We start from the raw sequence: 27631 nt of genomic DNA, 5'->3' as shown, positions 1-27631 counted from the left end.
CTTGTTGTGTTGTGATCACTTGAACAGGAGGTGGCACGGCGGGTCTTCGTGGGCAAATCTTGCCAACAGTCTTGCATTCTCTGGATTTATGGTGCTTTCAAAACAACTGGAGGCCGGATTTATAATTCCGAGTTGGATGACCATTCAAAATGTATTTTCCCAGTCAGAGCTCGTTTATTCCCGACTTCCTAGTTGTCTTGAAACTCACTGAAGTCAAGTTAACAGTTGTTTTGAGCGTGGCACAAATCATGTTGAATGTTTATCATTTTAAACTTGGAAAAGAGCCCCTTAATACCAGATTTGGGACCACACAGCCACCGTCACTGATTTCTTCCAAACCACTTGTTGAATTTGCGATTTACTTGTTGTGTAATGTTATGTAATGGCCAATGAGCACCGATACATTTTATCTATAATTTCTCTTCATTATTTAACTTCATATGACAAGGATTAAAAAGGATTTGACAGTATATTGTCGACTTGATTGATGATGACTGCTAGCTAAGATTGTGAAAGTATGATGCTGACATGATCAGTCCAATCAAAGCCACTGTACATACAGTATAATGTGATTTGATGTAATTTTATCTGTGGCCAATGACCTTGACTGTTCTTGGATGAGCACTTCTAATGTAACACTTGAAGGGCTAGAATTTAAGGTCTCCTCTTCCACTTGGCAGTGACGTAAAGTCCCCACGAGTGACAGAAAAGTTCTGATTGAGTAACCCGTAGATGACAGCATTGAGACAGCTGTTGAAATAGGCCATAAAGTACCTGGTGACAAAGAGCCAATCTGAGATTTTTGCTGCCACCGTTCCAGAGTTAATGGCCAGTGCCAGGCCAATAATGTTTAGTGGTCCCCAGCCCACCAAACATTAGGAACACCACAAACATGGTTTCTGCTTGTCATCTGGTTTCACCCTGTTTCACCTGGATGATAAACACCCAGATCCTCAGGTAGCAGTAACAGACCACCGAGCGGGGCACCAGGAAGTGGATCAGCACCAGAGCTGGTCTAGTAGGAGCTGACAGTCTGGGTGAAGGTGCAGGAGTAGAGGCGTGGGTCATACTGTAGAGAGCCCACTAAGAAGTTGAGCACTGTGGCCATGGCAGTGAGCAGCCAAGTGAGGCCCAGGTAACAGCAGATGTTCCTGGTGCGCAGCATGTGGTCATAGTGCAGGCTGTGGCAGATGTACCGGATGATGGAAATGGCCAACATGTTAAAGACGGAGCCAATGATACTGAGGCCTATGATGAAGCCACTGAGCTGGCAGTGCATGTCCCCAACGATCCAGTCATTGTGGAAGATGGACAGGAGAGCCAGGGTGTAGGGGTATACTGCCACCACGTCTTCCACCGACATGCTCACCAAATATGTTTCCTAAAAGAGACAAAACAATAATTTTAATGGTCCAACTTAGTGTATATAAACATTTAGCCGTATTAAATATATGTATGCACTGGAACAGTGCCAGACAGTTACTATGTAATATTTAGAGACACTTGTTGTATTCAGCGCATGTGACAAATACATTTGACTTGAGACACAGTCGTCTGGTTTCACAAGACTATGTGCATACTAATATAGTAGTATTTGTTCAGGTAAACTTGAGCAGCAAATCAATAACCTAATCTTAAAAATGTCTAATCCAATGGGACAAAATGTACTGAGCCAATTGAAGCAAAATAATTTCCTGCTGTGGACTCTATGTCATCAGTTTGATTTATGGAGCATGATTCCTCCTGACAGGAGTAGCGTCTGTATCTCTCTCACCCTCCGATGACCAATGTCCAGCCAGAGAAACACACACTTCTCAATAATAGAATTGTCTTGATTTGATAATCTTATCCACTTTGCCCTTGATTTTATGTAGGTGCTATTCACCTTCTTCATGTAATCATCATCCAATTTGGATTGTAGATCAGTGTATTTTTGTCATCGACAGACAAATCTGACTTGTTACAAAGACTGGCGAACAAAAACATAAATGCAACAATTTCAAAGATTTTAATAGGGCTGTCCCCGACCAAAAAACATATTGGTCGACCAAAAGTAGTCTGGTCTTTCGACCAATCGACTGGTTGTACTTTTAAAACGTGTATTTTTCCACACATACACACACCCTATGTGTTTTAATAAAATCAACTATATGTAGGCGACTGAGCTTGTCTGATGCTTTAAGCATGCTGTCATTAAATAATTAAGACACACACAAATGACTCGAGGGAGCCAGAAATCAAGATAGCCTAACCAGAAGAAAAAACCAAACCTCCTCCTCCAGCTGCTGCTGGGCTTTGCAGATTCTCCTGTTACGCTCCCGAAGTTGCTAGTAATAGGCTACACTAGGGGTCGGCAACCTTTTCCATTTGGAGTGCCAATTTATCTTAACATTTCTACCGATCTGCATGCCAGTTATGATTTTCATATGCACATTTTCGTAATAAAGTCTTATCTCAGTCATTGTCATGTGATTAATAAAAATGTGATCTATGAAAATTATACAAATATAGATACAGATCTAAAAGTAATTTATATTGCCATTGCCAACTATGCAAAAAATAGTCTACAAAAATAGCCAACATATAAAAACATTGCAGCCTATAAAAAATATCCTAATAAAATTAAATCACATTTGCTATTCATGGACTGTCTTCAAGGAACTTGAAACATTGTATCAACAATCAACTTGCTCTAGCCAAAGCTTGCATATTCTGGACCCTGCGAGTTTCCTGCACCAGTGAGCTCAGGACAGACACAGCTGTAAGCTATTTGCACAAGGGATAAGAAGTAAATCGGACAGGCCAATTTTCTGAAGATTCCACTGGATCAGATAGAGCATGATATTTTTTTCCCTTTCACTCTGAATGGTTATCGACAGGGAGAGAGCTAGGAAGATGTCATTCTCAATGGATGTAAAAACATTTACTTGTTTACTTGCTGTTTGAGGTGAAGAAAAAATTACTTTGAGAAGCTTCACAGCTCATTACTGATGGTGAGTTAAGACAATCAGAAATACCATCAGATCCACAATGGGCACATTTATAAGCCTACATTTGTGCACAGGCCAGGTAGCCTAGGTCTATTTCTATGCGTAGTCAGGTGCCGTCCTTACTCAACATTGACAGGAGCACTCCAAACAAAACACAATTAATAAATATACAACTCATAAATGGAATGAAATAAAACAAAACTTTTTTTCTCACAAGTGTAGCCTAGATTGTGCACTGCAAACAACGTGTCCACTCCGACAGTGAGAACTGTAAAAGACTGTAATAACAATATATTGAATGCATTAACAGAAATTACGGTAACAATTTTCCTCATGCAGCGCAACACATCTCCTTAGCATAGTGTTGATCAGGCTGTTGATTGTGGCCTATGGAATGTTGTCCCACTCCTCTTCAATGGCTGTGCGAAGTTGCTGGATATTAGCAGGAACTGGAACACGTGGTCATACTCATCAATCCAGAGCATCCCAAACATGCTCAACGGGTGAATTTAAAAAAATACAATTGGCAATGTTCAATTAATTCGCACAAAATGTACAAACAAAAGAATTCACTGTCAAAGTTTATACATGTAGGACCTTCTTATATACATTGCATTCGGGAAGTATTCAGACCCCTTGACTTTTTTCACATTTTGTTACATTACAGCCTTATTCTAAAATGCATTCAATTGTTTGTTTTTTACCCTTGTCAATCTACACACAATACCCCATAATGATTAAGCAAAAACAGGTTTTTAGACATTTTTACAAAAGTATTCAGACCCTTTACTCAGTACTTTGTTTAAGCACATTTGGCAGCAATTACAGCCTTGATTTTTCTTGGGTATGACGCTATAAGCTTGGCACACCTGTATTTAGGGAGTTTCTCCCATTATTCTCAACAGATCCTCTCAAGATCTGTCAGGTTGGATGGTGAATGTCACTGCACAGCTATTTTCAGATCTCTCAAGAGATGTTCAATCAGGTTTAAGTCCGGGCTCTGACTGGACCACTCAAGGACATTCAGAGACTTGTCTCGAAGCTACCCCTGCGTTGTCTTGGCTGTGTGCTTAGGGTCATTGTCCTGTTGGAAGGTAAACCTTTGTCCCAGTCTGAGGTCCTGAGCACTCGATAGCAGGTTTTCATCAAGGATCTCTTAGTACTTTGCTCCGTTCATCTTTGCCTCGATCCTGACTAGTCTCTCAGTCCCTGCCGCTGAAAAACATCCAACAGCACGATGCTGCCACCATCATGCTTCACCGCAGGGACGGTGCCAGGGTTTCCTCCAGACGTGACGGTTGGCATTCACACCGAAGTGTTCAATGTGGGTTTCATCAGACCAGAGAATCTTGTTTCTCATGGTCTGAGAGTCCTTTAGGTGCCTTTAGGCAAACTCCAAGTGGGCTGTTATGTGCCTTTTACTGAGGAGTGGCTTCTGTCTGGCCACTCTACCATGAAGGCGTGATTGGTGGAGTGCTGCAGAGCAGGTTGTCCTTCTGGAAGATTCTTCCATCTCCACAGAGGAATGCTTGAGCTCTGTAAGAGTAACCATCTGATTCTTGGTCACATCCCCCGATTGCTTAGTTTGGCCTGGTGGCCAGCTCTAGGAAGAGTCTTGGTGGTTCCAAAATTCTTCCATTTAAGAATGATGGAGGCCACTGTAGTCTTGGGGACATACAATGCTGCTGACATTTTTTGGTACCATTCCACAGATCTGTGAATTGACACAGTCCTGTCTCGGAGCTAAACGAACAATTTCTTTGACCTGATGCTTGGTTTTTGCTCTGACATGCACTGTCAACTTTGGGACCTTATGTAGACAGGCGTGTTCCTTTCCAAATCATGTCCAATCAATTGAATCTACCACAGGTGGACTCCAATCAAGTTATAGAAACATCTCAAGGATGATCAATCGAAACAGGATGCTTCTGCTCAATTTCGAGTCATAGCAAAGGATCTGAATAGTTATGTAAATAAAGTATCTGTGTATTTGTAATACATTTACAAAAATATCTAAACCTGTTTTCACTCTGTCATTATACGGTATTGTGTGTAGATTGATTAGGAAAATGTTTTATTGAATCCATTTTAGAATAAGGCTGTAACGTAACAAAATGTGGAAAAGTAAATGGGTCTGAATACTTTCAGAATGCACTGTAGGCTATGCGCAGCACTTCGTTTAATTCAACGACTCAGTTCTTGTTTTCTTGCTCAAACCTCGAGCAATACCTGTCAAACTCAGACATTTCTCTCAAAACATAGGTATGTCAATTCACACGGGACTAGTATTATCAGAGGATTTCAGTTTCCATTTAAACCATCTGAACAGTAGGCTACAGTTCCCTTGACATGCCATAGACCTATTGCCATTGTCCAGATTTCTGTTTCCATTTAAACCATCTCAACAGTAGGCTACAGTTCCCTTGACATGCCATAGACCTATTGTCATTGTCCAGGTTTCAGTTTCCATTTAAACCATCTCAACAGTAGGCTACAGTTCCCTTGACATGCCATAGACCTCTTGTCATTGTCCAGGTTTCAGTTTCCATTTAAACCATCTCAACAGTAGGCTACAGTTCCCTTGACATGCCATAGACCTATTGTCATTGTCCAGATTTCAGTTTCCATTTAAACCATCTCAACAGTAGGCTACAGTTCCCTTGACATGCCATAGACCTATTGTCATTGTCCAGATTCCAGTTTCCATCTAAACCATCTCAACAGTAGGCTACAGTTCCCTTGACATGCCATAGGCCTATTGTCATTGTCCAGATTTCAGTTTCCATTTAAACCATCTCAACAGTAGTCTACAGTTCCCTTGACATGCCATAGACCTATTGTCATTGTCCAGATTTCAGTTTCCATTTAAACCATCTCAACAGTAGGCTACAGTTCCCTTGACATGCCATAGGCCTATTTGAAGTCCCCGTCTTGTGACTGTGGAATTTGTATAGCGCCTCACAATCATCACACATAATAGAGCCTGCTATCATCCTCTTTTACCACTTCACCAAATCTTTTCCAAACGTTATTTTTCTGGCTGTTCTCTTTATTTTCAACTCTCATTTCACAGCTTTTGTCTTATTGACTTAAACTTAGACAATGTCCTTTTTGCCTCCGTTCCCAAAAGCATTGTTTTGCAATTGGCTGTGTAGGATATTTGGGGCCTACACAGCCCTAAAGTTAAGGCTGAAGCACAAATACCACATAGCCTAAAATAAAATAAAATAAACTCAATGTAGCCTATATAAATTGCACAATAATTATACATTTATGGATTTAAGTTTTTTGTTTCTCCTTATTTCAACCCACAGCCACAAAATATTTAATGACCCTAAACCCATCCGCCCCAGGTCAACCCGTGCATCACTACCCCAGACACCAGACTTTGATGAGCTATAACTCAGTTCTAGAATGTTGTCTTTAGGCAAACTCCAAGTGGGCTGTTATGTGAAGGAGAATTAACCTAAAAATCTGTTGACATACAGAACTGACTTTGTTTAGACATCCAGCCTGTATTGTAGTTTCATGACCAGACACAAATCTTGAAAGGCACAGAATTGATTGATTCAGGGTGATACAGTACATGCATTCAGTCTTAATTTATATGATCCTTCCCACTATATGACTGATAGTATGTCAAGTGATAAAATCCTAAATGATCAATTAAAGGTTTATGGAAAAACTGCACTTGTCCTCATGTGAAAATTACAGTTTATTAAATATTCTACAGCTGTAATGTCATCAACCAAATCAAACTATTTATATAGCACATATCTTACAACAAATGCATTTCAAGGTGTTCAAAGTCATGCATTGAAAGTCATGTGGCACTTAACATCTTTCCTCTCGGCAGGTCTCTATAGGTGACCAGGGGATCACAGTCATTGAATGAGGTGTTTTCTGTAAAGTGTGGCACAGATAATGAAGAGGAGGGCATCAAGGCATTCAAAATGACTACAGGGAGGGATGTGCAGGAGTCAGAGCTTTGGGTTCACCGGATTGTCTGGTGGGCACCACAGCTGTGGTGGATGTCAAGTGTCTCTACCTTACCATTGAGGAGGCAGCGAAGTCGAAGGATTTCTAGATCCAGGAGGTAGGGTCTTACACCCTCCATGAAGACCATCCTTACTGGCATTAGGTCCAAGGGCAGCTCCACATCAATGGAAGGGACACTTGCTTCTTCGTTGTGTGGACCACCAAAGCCTCCATCACCACCCCCATCCAGCATGACGACCTCTGACAGACTCATTTTGCTGGATTAGAGGAGTTTTTCAAGGACCACATGCTCCCAAAGCTGTCATTGCATCAGTGAACATCTAAATATCTTATAAATATTTTTTCACGCAGTTTTTGTTCTTAATTTGAGGTTTTATTCCAATCAGTTTTTTGGGCAGGCTCCGGATCAGTGTGCCCGTTGCGCCTCCTGTCAGTACCTGTTTCAGGGAAGCCAATGGTTCAAACTTCCACAAAGTTCATACACACACTATGCTCCTAGAATAGGTTATATTATACAAGTTTTGCTCAAAAGCAGGCAGCTAAAGTAATGTAGTTAACATAAATTAAATCACAAAGGCTGGTCTGAGTGCATCTGCTCACAGTGTCATTCAGTAGTACAACACAACTCACATTGCATTTTATCATGGGCACAGTTGGAATTTATATCCATGATGTTTAAATGATGTCTTTCCCCCATCACTTCCAACAGATCTCCTTGCTGAGGGTGGCATTTATCATGCACTGCTTTCTCTTGGAGTGAGCCTGATGTTCCGCATGTCACGCCTCATGTCTAAACCACAAGGAAAATGTGGATATAAAGTCCATTTTGATGTATCTACAAATTCAATGTTTTACACAATATTGTATCATTTGATGAGTTTGTGTTTTGTATGGGAAAACATTGAGGCCACAAGTACTTTGTGAGCTAGCTAGCCAACTTTAGCTCACTATCTAACCAAGGTGTCGAACTAGCTAGCTCACTAGGCGATATTTAGCTAGCTAGCTAGTTAACATTAGTTCACCAGGGCCTCCCGAGTGGCACAGCGATCTAAGGCACTGCATTGTAGTGCTTGAGGTGTCAATAAAGACCCTGGTTCGATCCCAGGCTGTGTCACAGCCGGCCGTAACACAGCCGGCCGTAACCAGAAGACCCATGAGGCAGCAAACAATTGGCCCAGCATCATCTGGGTTAGGGGAGGGTTTGGGCGGGCCTGGGATGTTCTTGTCCCATTGCACTATAGCGACTCCTTGTGGTGGGCCAGGTACCTGCAAGCTGACTTCGGGTCGCCAGCTGGAAGGTGTTTCCTCCGACACATTGGTGTGGCCCGCTTCTGGGTTAAGCGAGCAGTGTGTCAAGAAGCAGTGCAGCTTGGCAGGGTCGTGTTTCGGAGGATGCATGGCTCTCAATCTTAACCTCTTCCAAGTCTGTAGAGGAGTTGCAGCGATAGGACAAGACTATACTTACCAATTGGATATCACAAAATTGGGGAGAAAAAGGGGCAAAAGTACAAAAATTGTAAAATAAATAGCTCATGTAGTCAGACTTTTCTAATTGGTGACATGCTAGCTAACCAATTATCCTTGCCATGGTGCCGTCGTAACGTTAACTAGCAAATCTGACTACACAAATGGGGCATTCTGGTAATTCTAGTAACTAAAAAATGCTAAAGGTAGCTAGCTAGGTAATTTAAAAAATGCTAAACAAGCATGCACACAAGAAATACACAATATCAAACAAAAAAGATTATAATATTTACTTGCTAAGTTACTGCATGGAGAAATGTGCCTTAAGGGATAACGTCAAACCTTTGCGACAAGATGTGTAGTTCTGTATGATAGCCACATTACCAGCTAATTAGCGTTTCATTTCTGGGGGTAATTGCAGGCGACTATATTGATAAAAGTGACATTGTCCAAGAGAGCTTTGCACGGTTATCAAAACATCACGCCAGGGTAAGCCTACACGGAACACAGCCCTTATTTTAAGTGATTGCTATGGGAAAAATGAATGGTCGAAAAAAGATTGAAACCATTTCCGGGAGGTGCCCAGCTTGAACAGGCGTTTTTTTACCGAACTCCGTACAAAACTTCAGAAAGATTTACAGTCATTGCTATTTTTATTTGTTCAAGATATAAGACCTTTCCTGTGACTGGAATAATAATTGGATAATTTATTTCGGCATGTCCAGGAAAAGTCATGACAAAAAAAGAAAGGAAGAAGTTATCCATTCTATTGTTAATCAGCAAGAGAGAAACGTGCTTATAGACAACTGCCATAACTACGCTTGGCCTATGGATAATATCATGCTTTCGAATGCTGTTGAAGATGACGAATTCCCCTCTTTACCGGTTACTCCGTGCAAACCTCCACCCTCCAAAAAAAAACAACATGAACTCTGACATTGTGACTACTTTCTCCTTACTCATCAACTCCAGGTCTGATGCCATTGAGAAAATGGTAGGCGCGAACACAATGGTTATCGAAGGCTTGAAAACGACTGTGGAGTTTGCATGTGGTAAAATCAAGGATGTGAAAATGAGAGTGGCAAAAGTTTTAAAAAGTGTGGAAAAGAATAACAATGTCTACCATAGACGTCTCACTGATCTGGAACAATACACAAGGAGATGGAACCTGAGACTCTACGGCTTGCCAGAGGTGGAGAATAAAGATGTGCGAGGAGAGGCTATCCGCATGTGCCAAGAAGTTATGCCTGCAGAGAAGAACAAAGTTGGTGATACCATCGACGTTGTGCATCGCTTCGGCAAGAAGCAACAGCAAAACGATTCAAGACCAAGGGGTATCATCATCCTCTTCACTGCCAGATTCTACAGGGATGATGTCTGGAAAGCTGCTAGGAAGAACGCCTTCCTTCCGAGCCATGGTCTGCGTTTCGCCGAGCATCTCAGCCCGGAGGACATAGAAAGAAGGAACAAGTTGTGGCCAAAGATCAAGATAGCACGAAGTGAGGGGAAGGCTGCTTACTTCGTCGGAGGATGAGGCTTCATCAACGGTTCAGAAATCCATATTCCTCCCTAAAATCTCACCAGAAGGAACAGGTTGATGGTTTCAGCCATGGTATTCTCATTTTCCATTGTTGTTTACCTAACAAGCATCAGGTGACTATTTTTCAGGAATACTCAGGTACTTCAATTTATTAGTTTGTTCTTGTATGACCAGAAGACCTATTATGTTTACAAACTTATGAAGAAGATTGAAAGCTGTATTTATTTATTATGTATACAGTAACTAAGATACTGTTTTAAAGGACATACCGGTCTGTTCTGACTTTAAACGGTTCTTGTTGTATTTAGTTATTAATACTTTATTCCAAAAAAAGGTCTGAGGAACGTTTATATGTAAAACATTTTTTATTCAATTATTTTATGATCAGTTTTCATATGCACTTAAAATAGTAGGTACCCGTTTATTTAAATTATTATTTTGTATTTTATTTCTCAGAATAGTTCCTGATTACACTAAAGAGGGTTTTTAGTCTCTCTTACGACAAGAACCCTTGGTTTGGTCTTGAACATAATTTTCAGTTGAATTGAATTTCAAAGCCGGATAACGTCTAGCTCAAAGGTTATGGAATAAGCTACGGTAATACCTAGGAAGTTGTAACCTGGAACACACCTCGTTTATTCTCCTCAGGACTTTGAACGGCCCTACACACTGCGGCCCCAGTTTCCGACACGGCAGGCGGAGGGGCAGGTTTCGGGTCGAGAGCCAGACCCTGTCCCCCGGTGCAAACACGGGGGCCTCACTGCGGTGCTGGTCAGCGCTCCTCTTCTGCCGTTCTCCCGCTAAATTTAGCGAGTCCTGGACGGCTTTCCAGGTGTCCTTGGAGTGCTGTACCCATTCCTCAACCGCAGGAGCCTCGGTCTGGCTCTGATGCCATGGGGCCAGGACCGGCTGGTAACCTAACATACACTCAAAAGGGGACAAGTTAGTTGAGGAGTGGCGTAGGGAGTTCTGAGCGAGTTCAGCCCAAGGAACATTCCGTGCCCACTCACCAGGCCGGTCCCGGCAATAGGACCGCAGAAACCTGCCCACATCTTGGTTTACGCGCTCCACCTGCCCATTACTCTCGGGGTGAAAACCTGAGGTTAAGCTGACCGAGACCCCCAGTCTCTCCATAAACGCCCTTCACACTCTGGACGTGAATTGGGGACCCCGATCAGAAACGATGTCCTCATGCACCCCATAGTGCCGGAAGACATGGGTAAACAAGGCGTCCGCAGTCTGCAGGGCCGTATGGAGACCGGGCAACGGGATGAGACGACAGGACTTAGAAAACCGATCCACAACGACCAGGATCGTAGTACTTCCCTGGAACGGGGGAAGGTCGGTAAGAAAGTCCACCGATAAGTGTGTCCACGGCCGTTGTGGAACGGGGAGGGGTTGTAACTTCCCTCTAGGCAGGTGCTGAGGAGCCTTGCTCTGAGCGCACACTGAGCAGGAGGAGACAAAAAATCTCACGTCCTTAGCCAGCGTGGGCCACCAGTATCTCCCTCTAAGACTCTGCACTGTCCTCTCGATGCCAGGATGACCCGAGGAGGGGAGAGTATGAGCCCACCGGATCAGCTTATCCCGGACCCCCCTCGGCACGTACTGAGTCCCCGCTGGACAGTTAGGGGGAGCGGCTCTAACCGTGAGGCCCCCTCTATCTCCGCGTCCACCTCCCATACCACCGGTGCCACGAGACATGAAGGTGGAATGATGGGAGTTGGCTCAACGGACCGCTCCTCGGTATCATAAAGGCGGGACAGCGCGTCGGCTTTGGTGTTTTGGGAGCCTGGCTGGTATGAGATGGTAAAGCGGAACCTGGTGAAAAACATGGCCCATCTAGCCTGACGTGGATTTAGTCTCCTCGCTGCCCGGATATACTCGAGATTACGATGGTCAGTCCAGATGAGAAAAGGGTGTTTCGCCCCCTCAAGCCAATGTCTCCACACCTTCAGAGCCTTGACTAAGCCCAGTCATGGACCAGGATGTCTTGCTCCCAGGCAGACTAAATAACTTTTTTGCCCGCTTTGAGGACAATACAGTGCCACTGACAAGGCCTGCAACGGAAACATGCGGTCTCTCCTTCACTGCAGCCGAGGTGAGTAAAACATTTAAACGTGTTAACCCCCGCAAGGCTGCAGGCCCAGACGGCATCCCCAGCCGCGCCCTCAGAGCATGCGCAGACCAGCTGGCTGGTGTGTTTACGGACATATTCAATCAATCCCTATACCAGTCTGCTGTTCCCACATGCTTCAAGAGGGCCACCATTGTTCCTGTTCCCAAGAAAGCTAAGGTAACTGAGCTAAACGACTACTGCCCCGTAGCACTCACTTCCGTCATCATGAAGTGCTTTGAGAGACTAGTCAAGGACCATATCACCTCCACCCTACCTGACACCCTAGACCCACTCCAATTTGCTTACCACCCAAATAGGTTCACAGACGACGCAATCTCAACCACACTGCACACTGCCCTAACCCATCTGGACAAGAGGAATACCTATGTGAGAATGCTGTTCATCGACTACAGCTCGGCATTTAACACCATAGTACCCTCCAAGCTCGTCATCAAGCTCGAGACCCTGGGTCTCGACCCCGCCCTGTGCAACTGGGTACTGGACTTCCTGACGGACCGCCCCCAGGTGGTGAGGGTAGGCAACAACATCTCCACCCTGCTGATCCTCAACACTGGGGCCCCACAAGTGTGCGTTCTGAGCGCTCTCCTGTACTCCCTGTTCACCCACGACTGCGCGGCAATGCACGCCTCCAACTCAATCATCAAGTTTGCGGACGACACAACAGTGGTAGGCTTGATTACCAACAACGACGAGACGGCCTACAGGGAGGAGGTGAGGGCCCTCGGAGTGTGGTGTCAGGACAATAACCTCACACTCAACGTCAACAAAACTAAGGAGATGATTGTGGACTTCAGGAAACAGCAGAGGGAACACCCCCCTATCCACATCGATGGAACAGTAGTGGAGAGGGTAGTAAGTTTTAAGTTCCTCGGCATACACATCACAGACAAACTAAATTGGTCCACTCACACAGACAGCATCGTGAAGAAGGCGCAGCAGCGCCTCTTCAAACTCAGGAGGCTGAAGAAATTCGGCTTGTCACCAAAAGCACTCACAAACTTCTACAGATGCACAATCGAGAGCATCCTGGCGGGCTGTATCACCGCCTGGTACGGCAACTGCTCCGCCCACAACCATAAGGCTCTCCAGAGGGTAGTGAGGTCTGCACAACGTATCACTGGGGGCAAACTACCTGCCCTCCAGGACACCTACACCACCCGATGTTACAGGAAGGCCATAAAGATCATCGAGGACAACACCCACCCGAGTCACTGCCTGTTCACCCCGCTATCATCCAGAAGGCGAGGTCAGTACAGGTGCATCAAAGCTGGGACCGAGAGACTGAAAAACAGCTTCTATCTCAAGGACATCAGACTGTTAAACAGCAACCACTAACATTGAGTGGCTGCTGCCAACACACTGACTCAACTCCAGCCACTTCAATAATGGGAATTGATGGGAAAGGATGTAAAATATATCACTAGCCACTTTAAACAATGCTACCTAATATAATGTTTACATACCCTACATTATTCATCTCATATGTATACGTATATACTGTACTCTATCATCTACTGCATCCTTATGTAATACATGTATCACTAGCCACTTTAACTATGCCACTTTGTTTACATACTCATCTCATATGTATATACTGTACTCGATACCATCTACTGTATCTTGCCTATGCACCATCACTCATTCATATCTTTATGTACATATTCTTTATCCCCTTACACTGTGTATAAGATATTAGATTTGGAATTGTTAGTTAGATTACTTGTTGGTTATTACTGCATTGTCGGAACTGGAAGCACAAGCATTTCGCTACACTCGCATTAACATCTGCTAACCATGTGTATGTGACAAATAAAAATCTGATTTGATTTGATTTACAGCTAACAACTCCCGGTCCCACACGTCATAGTTTCGCTCCGCTGGACAGAGTTTCCTCGAAAAGAAGGCACAAGGGCGGAGCTTGGGTGGCACGCCCGAGCGCTGGGACAGCACGGCCCCGACCCCCGCCTCGGACGTGTCCACCTCCACTATGAACGCTAAAGAGGGGTCCAGATGCGCCAACACGGGCGCATTAGTGAACAGCTCCTTCAAACGACTGAAAGCTCTGTCCGCCTCTGCTGACCAACGCAAGCGCACGGTCCTCCCTTCAGCAGTGAGGTGATGGGAGCAGCCACCTGACCAAAACCCCCAGATTAACCTCCAATAGTAATTGGCAAACCCTAAAAACCGCTGCACTTCTTTCACCGTGGTCGGAGTCGGCCAATTACATTTTTCCGCCTTTTTCCGCCACCTTACGCACCAGAGACCCATGCGCCGCGCGTGTGGCAGAATAGATCAAGATGTCATCGATGTATACTACCACTCCCTGCCCGAGCAGGTCTCGGAGAATCTCATCTACGAAGGATTGGAAGACGGCTGGAGCATTCTTCAACCCGTATGGCATGACGCGGTACTCATAATGGCCAGATGTAGTACTAAATGCGGTTTTCCACTCATCTCCTCCCCGGATACGTACCAGATTATACGCACTCCTCAGGTCCAGTTTTGTGAAGAAGCGCGCCCCGTGAAATTATTCCACCGTCGTAGCGATGAGAGGTAGTGGGTAACTAAACCCCACTGTGATGGAATTTAGACCTCTATAATCAATGCACGGACGCAGACCTCCATCCTTCTTCCTCACAAAAAAAGAAGCTCGAGGAGACGGGTGATGCGGAGGGCCGAATGTACCCCTGTCCCAGCGCTTCAGCAACATATGTTTACATCGCTACTGTCTCTTCCTGGGACAAGGGATACACGTGACTCCTAGGAAGTGCAGCGTTCTCCAGAAGGTTTATCACGCAGTCCTCTCGACGATGGGGTGGTAATTGGGTTGCCCTCTTTTTACTGAAGGCAATAGCCAAATCGGCATATTCAGAGGGAATGCGCACGGTGGAAACCTGGTCTGGACTCTCCACCGTAGTCGCACCAACGGCAACTCCTATACACCTGCCTGAACACTCCTCTGACCACCCCTTAAGAGCCCTCTGTCGCCAGGAAATCACCGGCTTGTGTTGAGCTAGCCAGGGAATTCCCAACACCACTGGAAACGCAGGTGAATCTATAAGGAACAGACTAATCTGCTCCTTATGATCCCCCTGCGTTACCATGTCCAGCGGCACCGTAGCCTCCCTAACTACTCCTGACCCTAATGGCTGGCTATCTAAGGAGTGCACGGGGAAAGGTAGGTCTAACGACACCAGGGGAATCCCTAGCCTTAACGTGAGCCCACGATCCATGAAATTCCCAGCTGTGCCTGAATCGACTAGCAACTTATGCTGTAGAGAGGGAAGAAACCCAGGGAAAGAAGTTAACACATACATATGACCGACAGGAAGCTCTGGGTGAGTCTGGTAATTACTCAACTGGGGTGATCGAGTAGTGCTCCCCCTGCCCTCCTGACTCCCAGAAGAGTTCCTCCAGCACCGGTCAGCCGTGTGCCCTCGCCGACCACAACTGGTGCAGGAGGACACTCTTCCTCCGGTCCCCCTCGAAGCCGCCCCTCCTAACTCCATAGGGATTGGGGCAGGAGGGCTGGGAAGTGGAAACGACAGGACCTGATCCGAACGCCCGCGGTCAATGAGTTCAATGAGTCAATGAGTTCATCCAGTGTGAGGGTGGTGTCCCGACATGCTAGCTCCCTGTGGACATCCTCCCTGAGACTGCATCGGAAATTATCTATCAGGGCCCTGTCGTTCCACTCTGCTCCTGCGGCCAAGGTCCTGAACTCCAGGGCAAAGTCCTGCACGCTCCTCGTCTCCTGACGCAGGTGGAACAGCCGTTCACCCGCCGCCCGACCCTCTGGTGGATGGTCAAACACAGCTCGGAATCGGCGGGTGAACTCGGGGTAATTATCCCTCGCCGAGTCCGGACCATTCCACACTGCATTGGCCCACTCGAGGGCTCGCCCAGTCAAACAGGAGACGAGGGCGCTCACGCGCTCCTCTCCGGAGGGAGCAGGACGCACGGTAGCCAGGTACAGTTCCAGTTGTAGAAGGAAACCCTGGCACCCAGCCGCCGTTCCATCATACTCCCGTGGGAGCGTCAGCCAAAGAGCCCCGGAGCCAGATGTGGTAGCAGGAACAGGAGGCCACTCCTCTCCCATCGATCCATCCTCTCCATCATTTGGTCCATGGCCGAACCAATGCTATGAAGAACTCTGGTATGATGGAGGACTCTCTCCTCCATCGATGGGAGAGGAGATGCGGCTGCTCCTGCTGATTCCATGTGTAGTGGTGCAGGATTCTGTCACGGGATACTAGGAGTGGTGGGTTGGAATCAGGCGCAGAGAGCAGGGTTGAATATATCTTGATTTATTCTCCGGCCAATAAACGGTTACGCCAACATACAGGGCGCATATAACAGACCAGCCCAAACACAGGACCAAACAGTCCGGAGAAAGGGATCGGTAGTGGCTAGTAGGACGGTGACGACGACCGCCGAGCACCGCCCGAACAGGCAGGGGAGCCAACTTCGGCGGAAGTCGTGACATTGTATAAAAATACTTCTTTGTTTTTAGAATTTAATTTTTTTTTTTTACCTTTATTTAACCAGGCAAGTCAGTTAAGAACAAATTCTTATTTTCAATGACAGCCTGGGAACAGTGGGTTAACTGCCTGTTCAGGGGCAGAACGACAGATTTGTACCTTGTCAGCTCGGGGGTTTGAACTCGCAACCTTCCGGTTACTAGTCCAACGCTCTAACCTCTAGGCTACCCTATATTGGTTTCAAAATATAATATCCTATTGGTGAGCCAACTGGTAAATGCAGAGGGTCTTTTAATCAGTTATAAGGAATACTTATCGATTTACAAGGTCCCTGTAACACCTAAAGATTTTGCAATTCATTTAGATGCCATTACCTCAGGTGTTGCTCTGTTATTCAGGAACTTGTCAAGACCTGACCCTCAGAGCCTACCTTTTATTGACCCGGTTGACTCATCAGTAGGAAAGATTTGTTTCTCTTTTGGTCCATTCAACAACAGAGCGATACGATCCTTGTTTCAGCAGGATGTTGTACAGTGCCTTGCGAAAGTATTCGGCCCCCTTGAACTTTGCGACCTTTTGCCACATTTCAGGCTTCAAACATAAAGATATAAATCTGTATTTTTTGTGGATTATCAACAACAAGTGGGACACAATCATGAAGTGGAACGACATTTATTGGATATTTCAAACTTTTTTAACAAATCAAAAACTGAAAAATTGGGCGTGCAAAATTATTCAGCCCCTTTACTTTCAGTGCAGCAAACTCTCTCCAGAGGTTCAGTGAGGATCTCTGAATGATCCAATGTTGACCTAAATGACTAATGATGATAAATACAATCCACCTGTGTGTAATCAAGTCTCCGTTTAAATGCACCTGTACTGTGATCGTCTCAGAGGTCCGTTAAAAGCGCAGAGAGCATCATGAAGAACAAGGAACACACAAAGCAGGTCCGAGATACTGTTGTGAAGAAGTTTAAACCCGGATTTGGATACAAAAAGATTTCCCAAGCTTTAAACATCCCAATGAGCACTGTGCAAGCGGTAATATTGAAATGGAAGGAGTATCAGACCACTGCAAATCTACCAAGACCTGGCCGTCCCTCTAAACTTTCAGCTCATACAAGGAGAAGACTGATCAGAGATGCAGCCAAGAGGCCCATGATCACTCTGGATGAACTGCAGAGATCTACAGCTGAGGTGGGAGACCCTGTCCATAGGACAACAATCAGTCGTATATTGCACAAATTTGGTCTTTATGGAAGAGTGGCAAGAAGAAAGCCATTTCTTAAAGATATCCATAAAAAGTGTTGTTTAAAGTTTGCCACAAGCCACCTGGGAGACACACCAAACATGTGGAAGAAGGTGCTCTGGTCAGATGAAACCAAAATTGAACTTTTTGGCAACAATGCAAAACGTTATGTTTGGCATAAAAGCAACACAGCTCATCACCCTGACCACACCATCCCCACTGTCAAACATGGTGGTGGCAGCATCATGGTTTGGGCCTGCTTTTCTTCAGCAGGGACAGGGAAGATGGTTAAAATTGATGGGAAGATGGATGGAGCCAAATACAGGACCATTCTGGAAGAAAACCTGATGGAGTCTGCAAAAGACCTGAGACTGGGACGGAGATTTGTCTTCCAATAAGACAATGATCCAAAACATAAAGCAAAATCTACAATGGAATGGTTCAAAAATAAACATATCCAGGTGTTAGAATGGCCAAGTCAAAGTCCAGACCTGAATCCAATCGAGAATCTGTGGAAAGAACTGAAAACTGCTGTTCACAAATGCTCTCCATCCAACCTCACTGAGCTCGAGCTGTTTTGCAAGGAGGAATGGGGAAAAAATTCAGTCTCTCGGTGTGCAAAACTGATAGAGACATACCCCAAGCGACTTACAGCTGTAATCGCAGCAAAAGGTGGCGCTACAAAGTATTAACTTAAGGGGGCTGAATAATTTTGCACGCCCAATTTTTCAGTTTTTGATTTGTTAAAAACGTTTGAAATATCCAATAAATGTCGTTCCACTTCATGATTGTGTCCCACTTGTTGTTGATTCTTCACAAAAAAATACAGTTTTATATCTTTATGTTTGAAGCCTGAAATGTGGCAAAAGGTCGCAAAGTTCAAGGGGGCCGAATACTTTCGCAAGGCACTGTATCTATACCTTATGTCATGCCTTATTGGAATGGATTTATTGATAATATCTGTTGGGAAAAAGTTTGGATGTTGCCACACACATACCTACTTGTTAACAAAATTAAGGAAGTTTCCTTTCCTCTCCGTTATTCATAAATATTATCCTGACAAACACTATATGAAGACGTTTAATTAAGGACAACCCAGAAACAGTGTTGCATATTTTTTGGCATTGTATTCATGTAAGAAAACTGTGGCAAGACATCAGTAGATTTATAATTGAACACATTTATGGAGATTTTACACTATTGTGGAGAGATGTGCTGCTTGGATTCTTTACATACGTTAGAAATAAGCTGAAGCAATTTTATGTAATTAATTTCATTATTCTTTTGGCCAAATTTCATATACACAAATGTAAATTTACAAACAGAAAACCACATTTTCTTATCCTACTAAAAGAAATTGAAGTGTATTTTAAGACGGTTAAATGCTCTACTAACAAAATAGCTGTTTGAATTGTAAGTATATGTATGTCCCTTAAGGTCCTTGTGTGATGTCATACTGTCATATTGTACCCCCTAGCTCGATTGCCCATTGTTTGTAATCTATGTATGCTTGTGTTCTCTCATGTGCTTTATGTATTGATTTGTTGTTAATTTTAAAAAAAGAAGAAAAAAAAAGATTGAAACAATTTCCCTGTTTGAATACCACTCATACTGTGGTACTATGGAGCAAAGCAGGAAGTAAAATAAGTATAAGCAGGAAGTGTAACCATCAAAATGTGTTGTGATTTGTTGATTCAACGCAATTGACGTTGCAAAAAGTACATTAAATTGCATGATCCACATCAGTTAACATTATCCGAATGAATATTCTACATTACATGGAAATTATTGCATCATAATACCAGGCAGCCATTGCGAGTGTACCCAAGAGTTTCCCAGTCAAAAATCCAGGGTCAGAGGTTCCAAAACCGTTCAATTAATCTAATTTCAATAGTCATTCTTTCAGATCTCTGACAAAAATCAAGGAATGGTCCAAATATAATATGTACCAATTAGATTGTTAGATTTACTGTTCTCTAGATAATTGACGGGAATTCTTCCAATCACTGCATGTCTACACAACATCCGCCTTCTCCCAGTCAGCCAATCTGCTTCCTCAAGTGGAATCAATAGGTTGTTTGTGAAATCCATTATATGTTCTTTGTAAAGAGCGATTTTCCCTTCTACGTGTGTTGGAATCCCCAAACATTTATTTTGTGAAGGTATGAAAACGTATTAGTTGAATATGCAACATGTTTGCTTTAATCTGAGAAGTTGCTTATATTAGCTAACTTGCAATATGTTACATACATTTGCAAGGAACAAAACGGTTGTGCTAGTTAGCTATGTTAGCTTAGTGGTGAGGAGGTTAGCTTAGGTAAGTAGCGAAATTACTAGCCAGCTTCACATAAGTAGCTAACAGTTAACCAACATGTTTTAATTCGTTAGCTAACTAACAGATTGTTGAACAATCGATATTGGTTGGCTAGCTGCCACTGCCCGTCTCGAACTAGTTCGCTAGCTATGCTAGCTAGCAAACAAAGACGGTACCTTTCACATGTTGATTACGTTACTCTACAGTAACTAACGTTGGCTAGCTAGTTGATTTAGCTACTGTATATTACATTTAGTTACCTAGCCAATGGTAACTCTCAACGCCACTCGTTACCATATACGATTTGCTTGTTAAACGTTAGCCAAAATGTGTTTTAGACTTAAATGATCTGTTATAGCTAACGTTATAACGAAACACGTTGCTAGCCAGCTTAACGTTAGCTTTAGCCTTCCTCTGGCTTTGACATCTCGTGTGTCCTCATGCATTTTTTTTTTGCCCGATGGTGTTAACTATTTAAAAAAAAAAATCAATGTAGTGACTCTGTTAATGACTGTCCTTTTAATTAGATGCAAGGAAACCAGGGCCCTCGTGGAGAACAGCAGTATCATGGCCCATCGAGACACCAGTTTGAAAACCAGAAAAATCCTGGAGTCAACAGCAATGGACAGCATGCAGATGAGCAGGAGAGCCCAAGTAAGAGAGGTTTCATTGACTCCTGAGCCCTGTATTGGAAAGAAATTAAATCATCCAGTATTAGATGATTCTAATATTTTCTTCTCTTTAGATGCAGGGATAACCATAGATCTACAAAACTTCAGGAAACCTGGAGAGAAGACTTACACTCAGCGCAGCCGTCTGTTTGTGGGAAATTTACCAACTGGTGTTACAGAGGCAGAGGTGGAGAAGTTGTTTTCCAAGTATGGCAAGGCAGCTGAGATTTTCATCAACAAGGACCGGGGGTTTGGATTCATTAGACTGGTAAGTAGTTAGTGTAGCGGATGACCGAGTGCATCACTACTGCCTTCCTGAGATGTAGAAGTACCGTCACCCCCGATTCAGAATTGCCTTAGCTTTCTGGGTCAGTTGTATTGACAGTGCCTCTTGAGTTTTTGTTACAGTGGGGAGGGTCGTGGGTTTGCACTCCGGTTTGGGCTTAATTTCCACTGTCACAGTAGCATGTTCAAGGGATAGAAGTTATATTCCTCAATCTTAAATGAATGGGAAAGCATTCACGTGTGACTACTTTCTAAATGTTCTTATTTTATACTTTTCTACCAACAGGAGACAAAAACAGTGGCTGAGATTGCTAAAGCCGAGCTTGATGACACTTCATTCAGAGGCAGACAGTTGCGCGTGCGATTTGCAACACATGGTGCTGCTCTAACTGTGAGGAATTTGCCACAGTTCATTTCCAATGAGCTCCTGGAAGAGGCTTTCTCTGTCTTTGGCCAGATTGAAAGGGCCATAGTCATAGTAGATGATAGAGGGAGACCCACAGGAAAGGGGATTGTGGAATACACAGCCAAGCCTGCAGCAAGGAAGGCTCTGGATAGGTGTGCAGATGGGGCCTTTCTATTGACTGCGTAAGTATCAGGCTGTAAATGAAATGAAAACATGTGATGTTTCAAATGCATTTTGTTGTAATGTTTTCAAAATGGGAGAGGTAATGCTGATTGTTTTACGCTTTTCAGATTCCCCAGGCCAGTAACAGTTGAGCCAATGGAGCAGTTTGATGAGGATGAGGGACTGCCAGAGAGGATTGTAAACAAAAACCAAGTGTTTCACAAGTGAGTAATCATAGTTTTGGGGTTTTGGCATACTTTCTCCAAATACATTGGTCAGAACTGTGCATAGAACAATCTTGCACCATGCTGCTGAAAAGAGGTACAATCCATGACAAAGTGTTGCATATTGATCTGTTTTTCTTGTGTAAAATCTCTCTGCCAGGGAGCGGGAGCAGCCACCGAGATTTGCTCAGCCAGGGACATTTGAGTATGAGTATGCCATGCGCTGGAAGGCCCTGATGGAGATGGAGAAGCAACAGTATGAGCAGGTGGACAGGAACATCAAGGAGGCTCATGAGAAGCTGGAGCAAGAAATGGAGGCAGCTAGACATGAGCACCAGGTTATCTTGATGAGACAAGGTATGTAAGGTCTGGGTCTACTCTACAGACACCTTATCAGTCCAAGGTTAAGGACACTAATAAACACAAAACAGGGTGTCTTATGGAGAAATGTATGTATTTCTTGAAGTGTCCTACCCCAGATGTAGCCCAGATGTCAATCTCATACACCACTTAAATCCAATCCTGTTGGTAATTGATTCATATGGTGTAGGTCTTTTGACTAGGTTACTAACAAATGGGGTGTTCATCTCATTACAGACCTGCTGAGGCGTCAAGAGGAGCTGAGGAGAATGGAGGAGCTCCATAACCAGGAGATGCAGAAGAGGAAGCAGATGGAGCTGCGTCAGGAAGAGGAACGTCGCAGGAGGGAGGAGGAGATGAGGATGCACAGTGAGGAGATGATGAGGCGGCAGCAGGAGGGCTTCAAGGGAAACTTCCCTGGAAATGTGAGTCATTGCTATTTGAGACTGGTTTAAAAAATATATATATATATCTATATCATTATTCCTCTATAGTCAAATGGAAGTTGCCTAAATGTTTCTAAGCACCTTTGCAATTGTGTTTGTGGTAAAGCAATTGGAAAAAGGACCATTATTCACTAAAACAATATTTTGGTTGCTTATTCTAAGCTGTCTATTGTTTAATCTATCTGATTAAAGAATGCATTTTTTTAATGCGTTATCATTTTTCTTAGCGGGAGCAGGAGATGCGGATGCACATGCAAGGTAAGGTTTACATTAGCTTTCAGATCTTCACTGACCTGTCAAGGGTGATGGTTACCATGTTATCTAGTATATACAGTGGGGTCTGGAATTATTGGATCCCTTGATACGTCTTAGATCCCTCCCAATGTGTTCTTTTGAACCCCATCTTTTTTAGAATTAAAAAAAATGACTTCTTGCAACCTCTTTTGCTGAGTAATTGCATTAGGATAAAATATATTTTGTATTTTATTTTTAGCATACAATATAGCTCAGTATTTTATTTTTATTTTTTTCTAGTCTTAATCAAGGGATCCAATCATTCCTGACCCCACTGTATTGTATTGGTTTGCTGATGTGCTGTCTGTTTTTTGGTTTGGTGTAGGTCAAGGAATTAACAGAAACTCGATGGGTGCTGGTGAAGGTAACCCCAGCGTGCCCATCCCTGGAGCTGCCAACATACCTGCTGAGAACCCCCCTTTAATGGTAATGTTAGACATTTCAGAATAACAAACAATATATTTACATACCAAGATCAACACATTTATGGTGCCAACAGGGATAGGGTAACCAAATATGTATTTGATCATTTCACCACTTTGTTAATCTCATGTAAATATATAGCTGCAAGAGACTCTTTCATTTGTCATTATCACTCATCTTGTGTGTCTTTTCTGTTTTCTCCCAGCAGGGGGCAGGAAACAACAACATGCCCGTAGGAGGCCAGCCTGTGTTCCCAAGAGTCCCTGGCCAAGGCCCTGCGGACTTTGGTGCCAACAAGCGTCGCAGATTCTAAAATGGTCAATTACATTTTTTTTTACTTTTGAAACTGTACTATATTTAAAAAAATCATACATGGTATGTTATGTACTGTGAAAATTGCATGGGAAATATTTAGAATGTTTTTGTTTTAAAATAGCATCACGTTGGCATTTTCGTATTTCAGATGAATACTGATTCTGTATAGACTTTTTTTATTTTATTCCTCAAAGCAATGTTTTATATAGCAATAGTAAATGTGTCACTCATTCTCTCTCAATAAGCCTTTCTGGACAGTTTTAAATAAAATTGTAATTCCTTGGTACTTTCATGTGTTTTATTTGAGTTAACCGTGTTAGAATGTAATCCTTTCCTTCAAAAGGCTGGTTCAGCGAAGGAGTCAGGAGTATTTTGGTCTGTAATGAAGCCCTTTTGTGGGGGAAAACTCATTCGTATTTGTTGTATGGCACAATGTATTGCTTAAACAACTAATATAAGGACAGGACATGAGATGGGAGTAGAAATTAACGGGGGCATTGTTTAATGCGTTTCACAGGAAGAACATTCCAAGCATTTCAATGGGGGTAAGCAAGAGGTGTGGGGGAGTTACAGGTGCACTAAAGGGACAAAACTAGAATATCCTTCTATGAACTGTAACTCAGTAAGATATTTGAAATTGTTGCATGTTGCATTCATATTTATGTTCAGTATACTTCAAAACACTGCTACGCTTCTCAGTGAAAATGAGATGGAATAAAAATAGTATAAAGATATATTTGTCTTATAAAATAACATTGTTCCTCTTGTCTAATATACTGTACAAACTGGTGTACAGTAAAATAGGGCTTTTAACTCTATGGCCATTTAAACATTGAACTCAAGTGTTTGTCCAACAAACATCAACTGTGTTTTTGCCAGTCTACCACAGGAGGTTGGTGGCACCTTAATTGGGGAGGACGGGCTCGTGATAATGGCAGGACCAGAATTAGTGGAACGGTATCAAATACATGGTTTCCATGAGTTTGATGCCGTTCCAGCCATTATTATGAGCCGTTCTCCACTCATCAGTCTCCACTGCAGTCTACAACTTACTACATTGACAACCTGTTCTTACCATTTATTTGCAGATCAAAACAATAGCGTAAATGTTTTGACATTTTTCAGGTCTGTTTATAATTCTCTTTAATAGTTGACCATTAAGCGAAACAATGCGAGCTTTGAGGTATTCTGTATTTCCAGAGGCAGCAAGAATGTGACGTGACTGGACATCAGGCCTGGACCCAGAGCATGCTGTTTTTAGTGCAGACCTTCATTTAGCCACGAGACAGTCCCATAGATCTCAGGAGTAGCTGGTTCGCTTGATGTGTAGTTTTATAAGAATTTGTATGTTTCAACTCCAAAGTTACCATCCAGGATCTCAGGTCTTTGAAGTAGGGATGTATCTTGATTCAAGCTTGGACCACACTGGTGTATTTTTAGAGAAAATTGAATAAATGGTACACCAATATTCACTAGATTTGAGAACTTAGTATTACCATCGAAACAATACATTTAAAGTAAGACACTTCAAGGACAACAAGACTAGCTCACCAAGTGTCACTTCAAAAGCACCAGGGGATAATACTAGGATCTCTAAGATGCTGCTGAATTAAAATGTCAGCTTGCAGGAAAATATCTGAAAGAGATTGTATAAACAGATGAAAGGGGGATATAAACTCAAATAATCACATTTAACCCAAAACCTATAGCCTACAATTTAATTTGCGTATTTGACGGTGGAATGAAATGCTCCCTTATTCTGTCCATTTCAAGTGCAGGAAATAGGTTTTGACCACTACCAATCAAAGACATTTTGATGTAGTAGATAAAATGTCCAACATACCTATAAAGGGAAAGAGGTAGAACATGCAACTGATGTGAAGTTTAGCCTTAAGAAAGTATTCATACCCATTGACTTAATCCACATTTTGGTGTTACAGCCTGAATTCAAAATGGATTCAATAGATTTTTTCTCACCCATATCAAATCAGATTTTATTTGTCACATGCGCCTAATACAACAGGTGTAGACCTTACAGTGAAATGCTTACAAGCCTTAAAGCAACAATGCAGTTTTAAGAAAAATAAGTGTTAAGTAAAAAATAGAAAATAAAAGTAACAAATAATTTAACAGCGGCTGAAAATAACAATAGCAAGGCTATATACCAGTTAGTCGAGGTAATTGAGGTAATATGTATATTACCATTAAAAGTTTGGGGTCACTTAGAAATGTCTTTGTTTTGGAGCAAAAAGCAATTTTTTGTCCATTAAAATAATATCAAAATTTATCAGAAATACATTAGACATTGCTAATGTTGTAAATGACTATTGTAGCCTGAAACTGCACATTTTTTTAAATGGAATATCTACATAGGCATACAGAGGCCCATTATCAGCAACATCACTCCTGTGTTTCAATGGCACGTTGTGTTAGCTAATCCAAGTTTATAATTTTAAAAGGCTAATTTATCATTAGAAAACCCTTTTGCAATTATGTTAGCACAGCTGAAAACTCTTGTGCTGATTAAAGAAGCAATACAACGGGCCTTCTTTAGACTAGTTGAGTATCTGGAGCATCAGCATTTGTGGGTTCGATTACAGGTTCAAAATGGCCAGAAACAATGATCTTTCTATTGATACTCGTCAGTCTATTCTTGTTCTGAGAAATGAAGACTATTCCATGCGAGAAATTGTGAAGAAACTGAAGATCTTGTACAACGCTGTGTATTACTCCCTTCACAGAACAGCGCAAACTGGCTCAAACCAGAATAGAAAGAGGCGTGGGAGACCCCGGTGCACAACTGAGCAAGAGGACAAGTACATTAGAGTGTCTAGTTTGAGAAACAGACGCCTCACAAGTCTTCAACTGGCAGTTACATTAAATAGTACCCGCAAAACACCAGTCTCAACGTCAACAGTGGAGAGGCGACTCCGGAATGCTGGCATTCTAGGCAGAGTTGCAAAGAAAACACCATATCTCAGACTGGTCAATAAAAAGAAAAGATTAGGACGGGCAAAATAACACAGACACTGGACAGAGGAGCTCTGCCTAGAAGGCCAGCATCCTGGAGTCGCCTCTTCACAAAAAAATGAGCTTTTCTTTCAAATACAAGGACATTTCGTAGTGACCCCAAACTTTTGAACAGTAGTGGACATGTAGGTAGAGTTAAAGTAACTATGCATATATAGAGATATTAAACAGAGAGTAACAGCAGTGTAAAAAAGGGGTCTGGGTAGCCCTTTGATCAGCTGTTCAAGAGTCTTATGGCTTGGGGATAGAAGCTGTTAAGAAGCCTTTTGGACCTAGACATGGCGCTCCGGCACCGCTTGAAGTGCGGTAGCAGAGAGAACAGTCTATGACTAGGGTGGCTGTAGTCTGACAATTTTTAGGGGCTTTCTCTGACACCGCCTGGTATAGAGGTCCTGGATGGCAGGAAGCTTGGCTCCAGTGATGTCCTGGGCCATACGCATTACCCTCTGTAGTGCCTTGTGGTCGGAGGCCGAGCAGTTGCCATACCAGGCAGTGATGGAACCAGTCAAGATGGTGCAGCTGTAGAACCGTTTGAGGAACCATGCTAAATCTTTTCAGTCTCCTGAGGGGAATAGGCTTTTTTTTGCCTTCTTCATGACTGTCTTAGTGTGTTTGAACCATGTTAGTTTGTTAGTGATGTGGACACCAAAGAACTTGAAGCTCTCAACCTGCTCTCCTACAGCCCCGTCAATGAGAATGGAGGCGTGCTTGGTCTTCCTTTTCCTGTAGTCCACAATCATCTCCTTTGTCTTGATCAGGTTGTTGTCCTGGCACCACATGGCCAGGTTACTGACCTCCTCCCTATAGACAGTCTCATCGTTGTCGGTGATCGGCAAAC

At 43.2% G+C, this 27631-nt stretch overlaps 1 protein-coding gene and 1 pseudogene across 2 annotated transcripts; one reads left to right on the top strand and one right to left on the bottom strand.

Moving 5' to 3' along the window:
* Nucleotides 1-647: 647 nt before the first annotated feature.
* LOC135549371 (melatonin receptor type 1C-like) lies at nucleotides 648-7242 on the bottom strand (annotated as a pseudogene).
* Nucleotides 7243-19906: 12664 nt separating this feature from the next.
* LOC135550505 (non-POU domain-containing octamer-binding protein-like) lies at nucleotides 19907-24049 on the top strand. 2 transcript variants are annotated; one of them, XM_064981400.1, is made up of 10 exons: nucleotides 19907-20025; nucleotides 20705-20831; nucleotides 20923-21116; nucleotides 21420-21721; nucleotides 21830-21925; nucleotides 22086-22282; nucleotides 22523-22710; nucleotides 22959-22989; nucleotides 23351-23451; nucleotides 23657-24049. In XM_064981400.1, exons 2-10 carry the CDS (start codon nucleotides 20705-20707, stop codon nucleotides 23759-23761), a joined length of 1341 nt encoding a protein of 446 aa, XP_064837472.1. In that variant the 5' UTR covers nucleotides 19907-20025; the 3' UTR covers nucleotides 23762-24049. The 2 variants fall into 2 exon arrangements, with proteins under 2 accessions (XP_064837472.1, XP_064837471.1); XM_064981399.1 differs by having other exon boundaries at nucleotides 23654-24049.
* Nucleotides 24050-27631: the final 3582 nt, after the last annotated feature.

Source organism: Oncorhynchus masou, chromosome 12 (genome assembly GCF_036934945.1).
Source record: "Oncorhynchus masou masou isolate Uvic2021 chromosome 12, UVic_Omas_1.1, whole genome shotgun sequence".
Lineage (NCBI taxonomy): Eukaryota > Metazoa > Chordata > Actinopteri > Salmoniformes > Salmonidae > Oncorhynchus > Oncorhynchus masou.
Note: the sequence above shows the minus strand (reverse complement) of the source record. Positions and strands in the feature narration are given on the sequence as shown.

Bases quoted from the DNA above. Each gene is read 5' to 3' on its own strand.
- LOC135550505 (XM_064981399.1), top strand. From the start codon at position 20,705: ATGCAAGGAAACCAGGGCCCTCGTGGAGAACAGCAGTATCATGGCCCA. The intron at 21,722-21,829 runs GTAAGTATCAGG...TACGCTTTTCAG, and splicing joins GGGGCCTTTCTATTGACTGC to ATTCCCCAGGCCAGTAACAG. The intron at 22,711-22,958 runs GTGAGTCATTGC...CATTTTTCTTAG, and splicing joins AGGGAAACTTCCCTGGAAAT to CGGGAGCAGGAGATGCGGAT.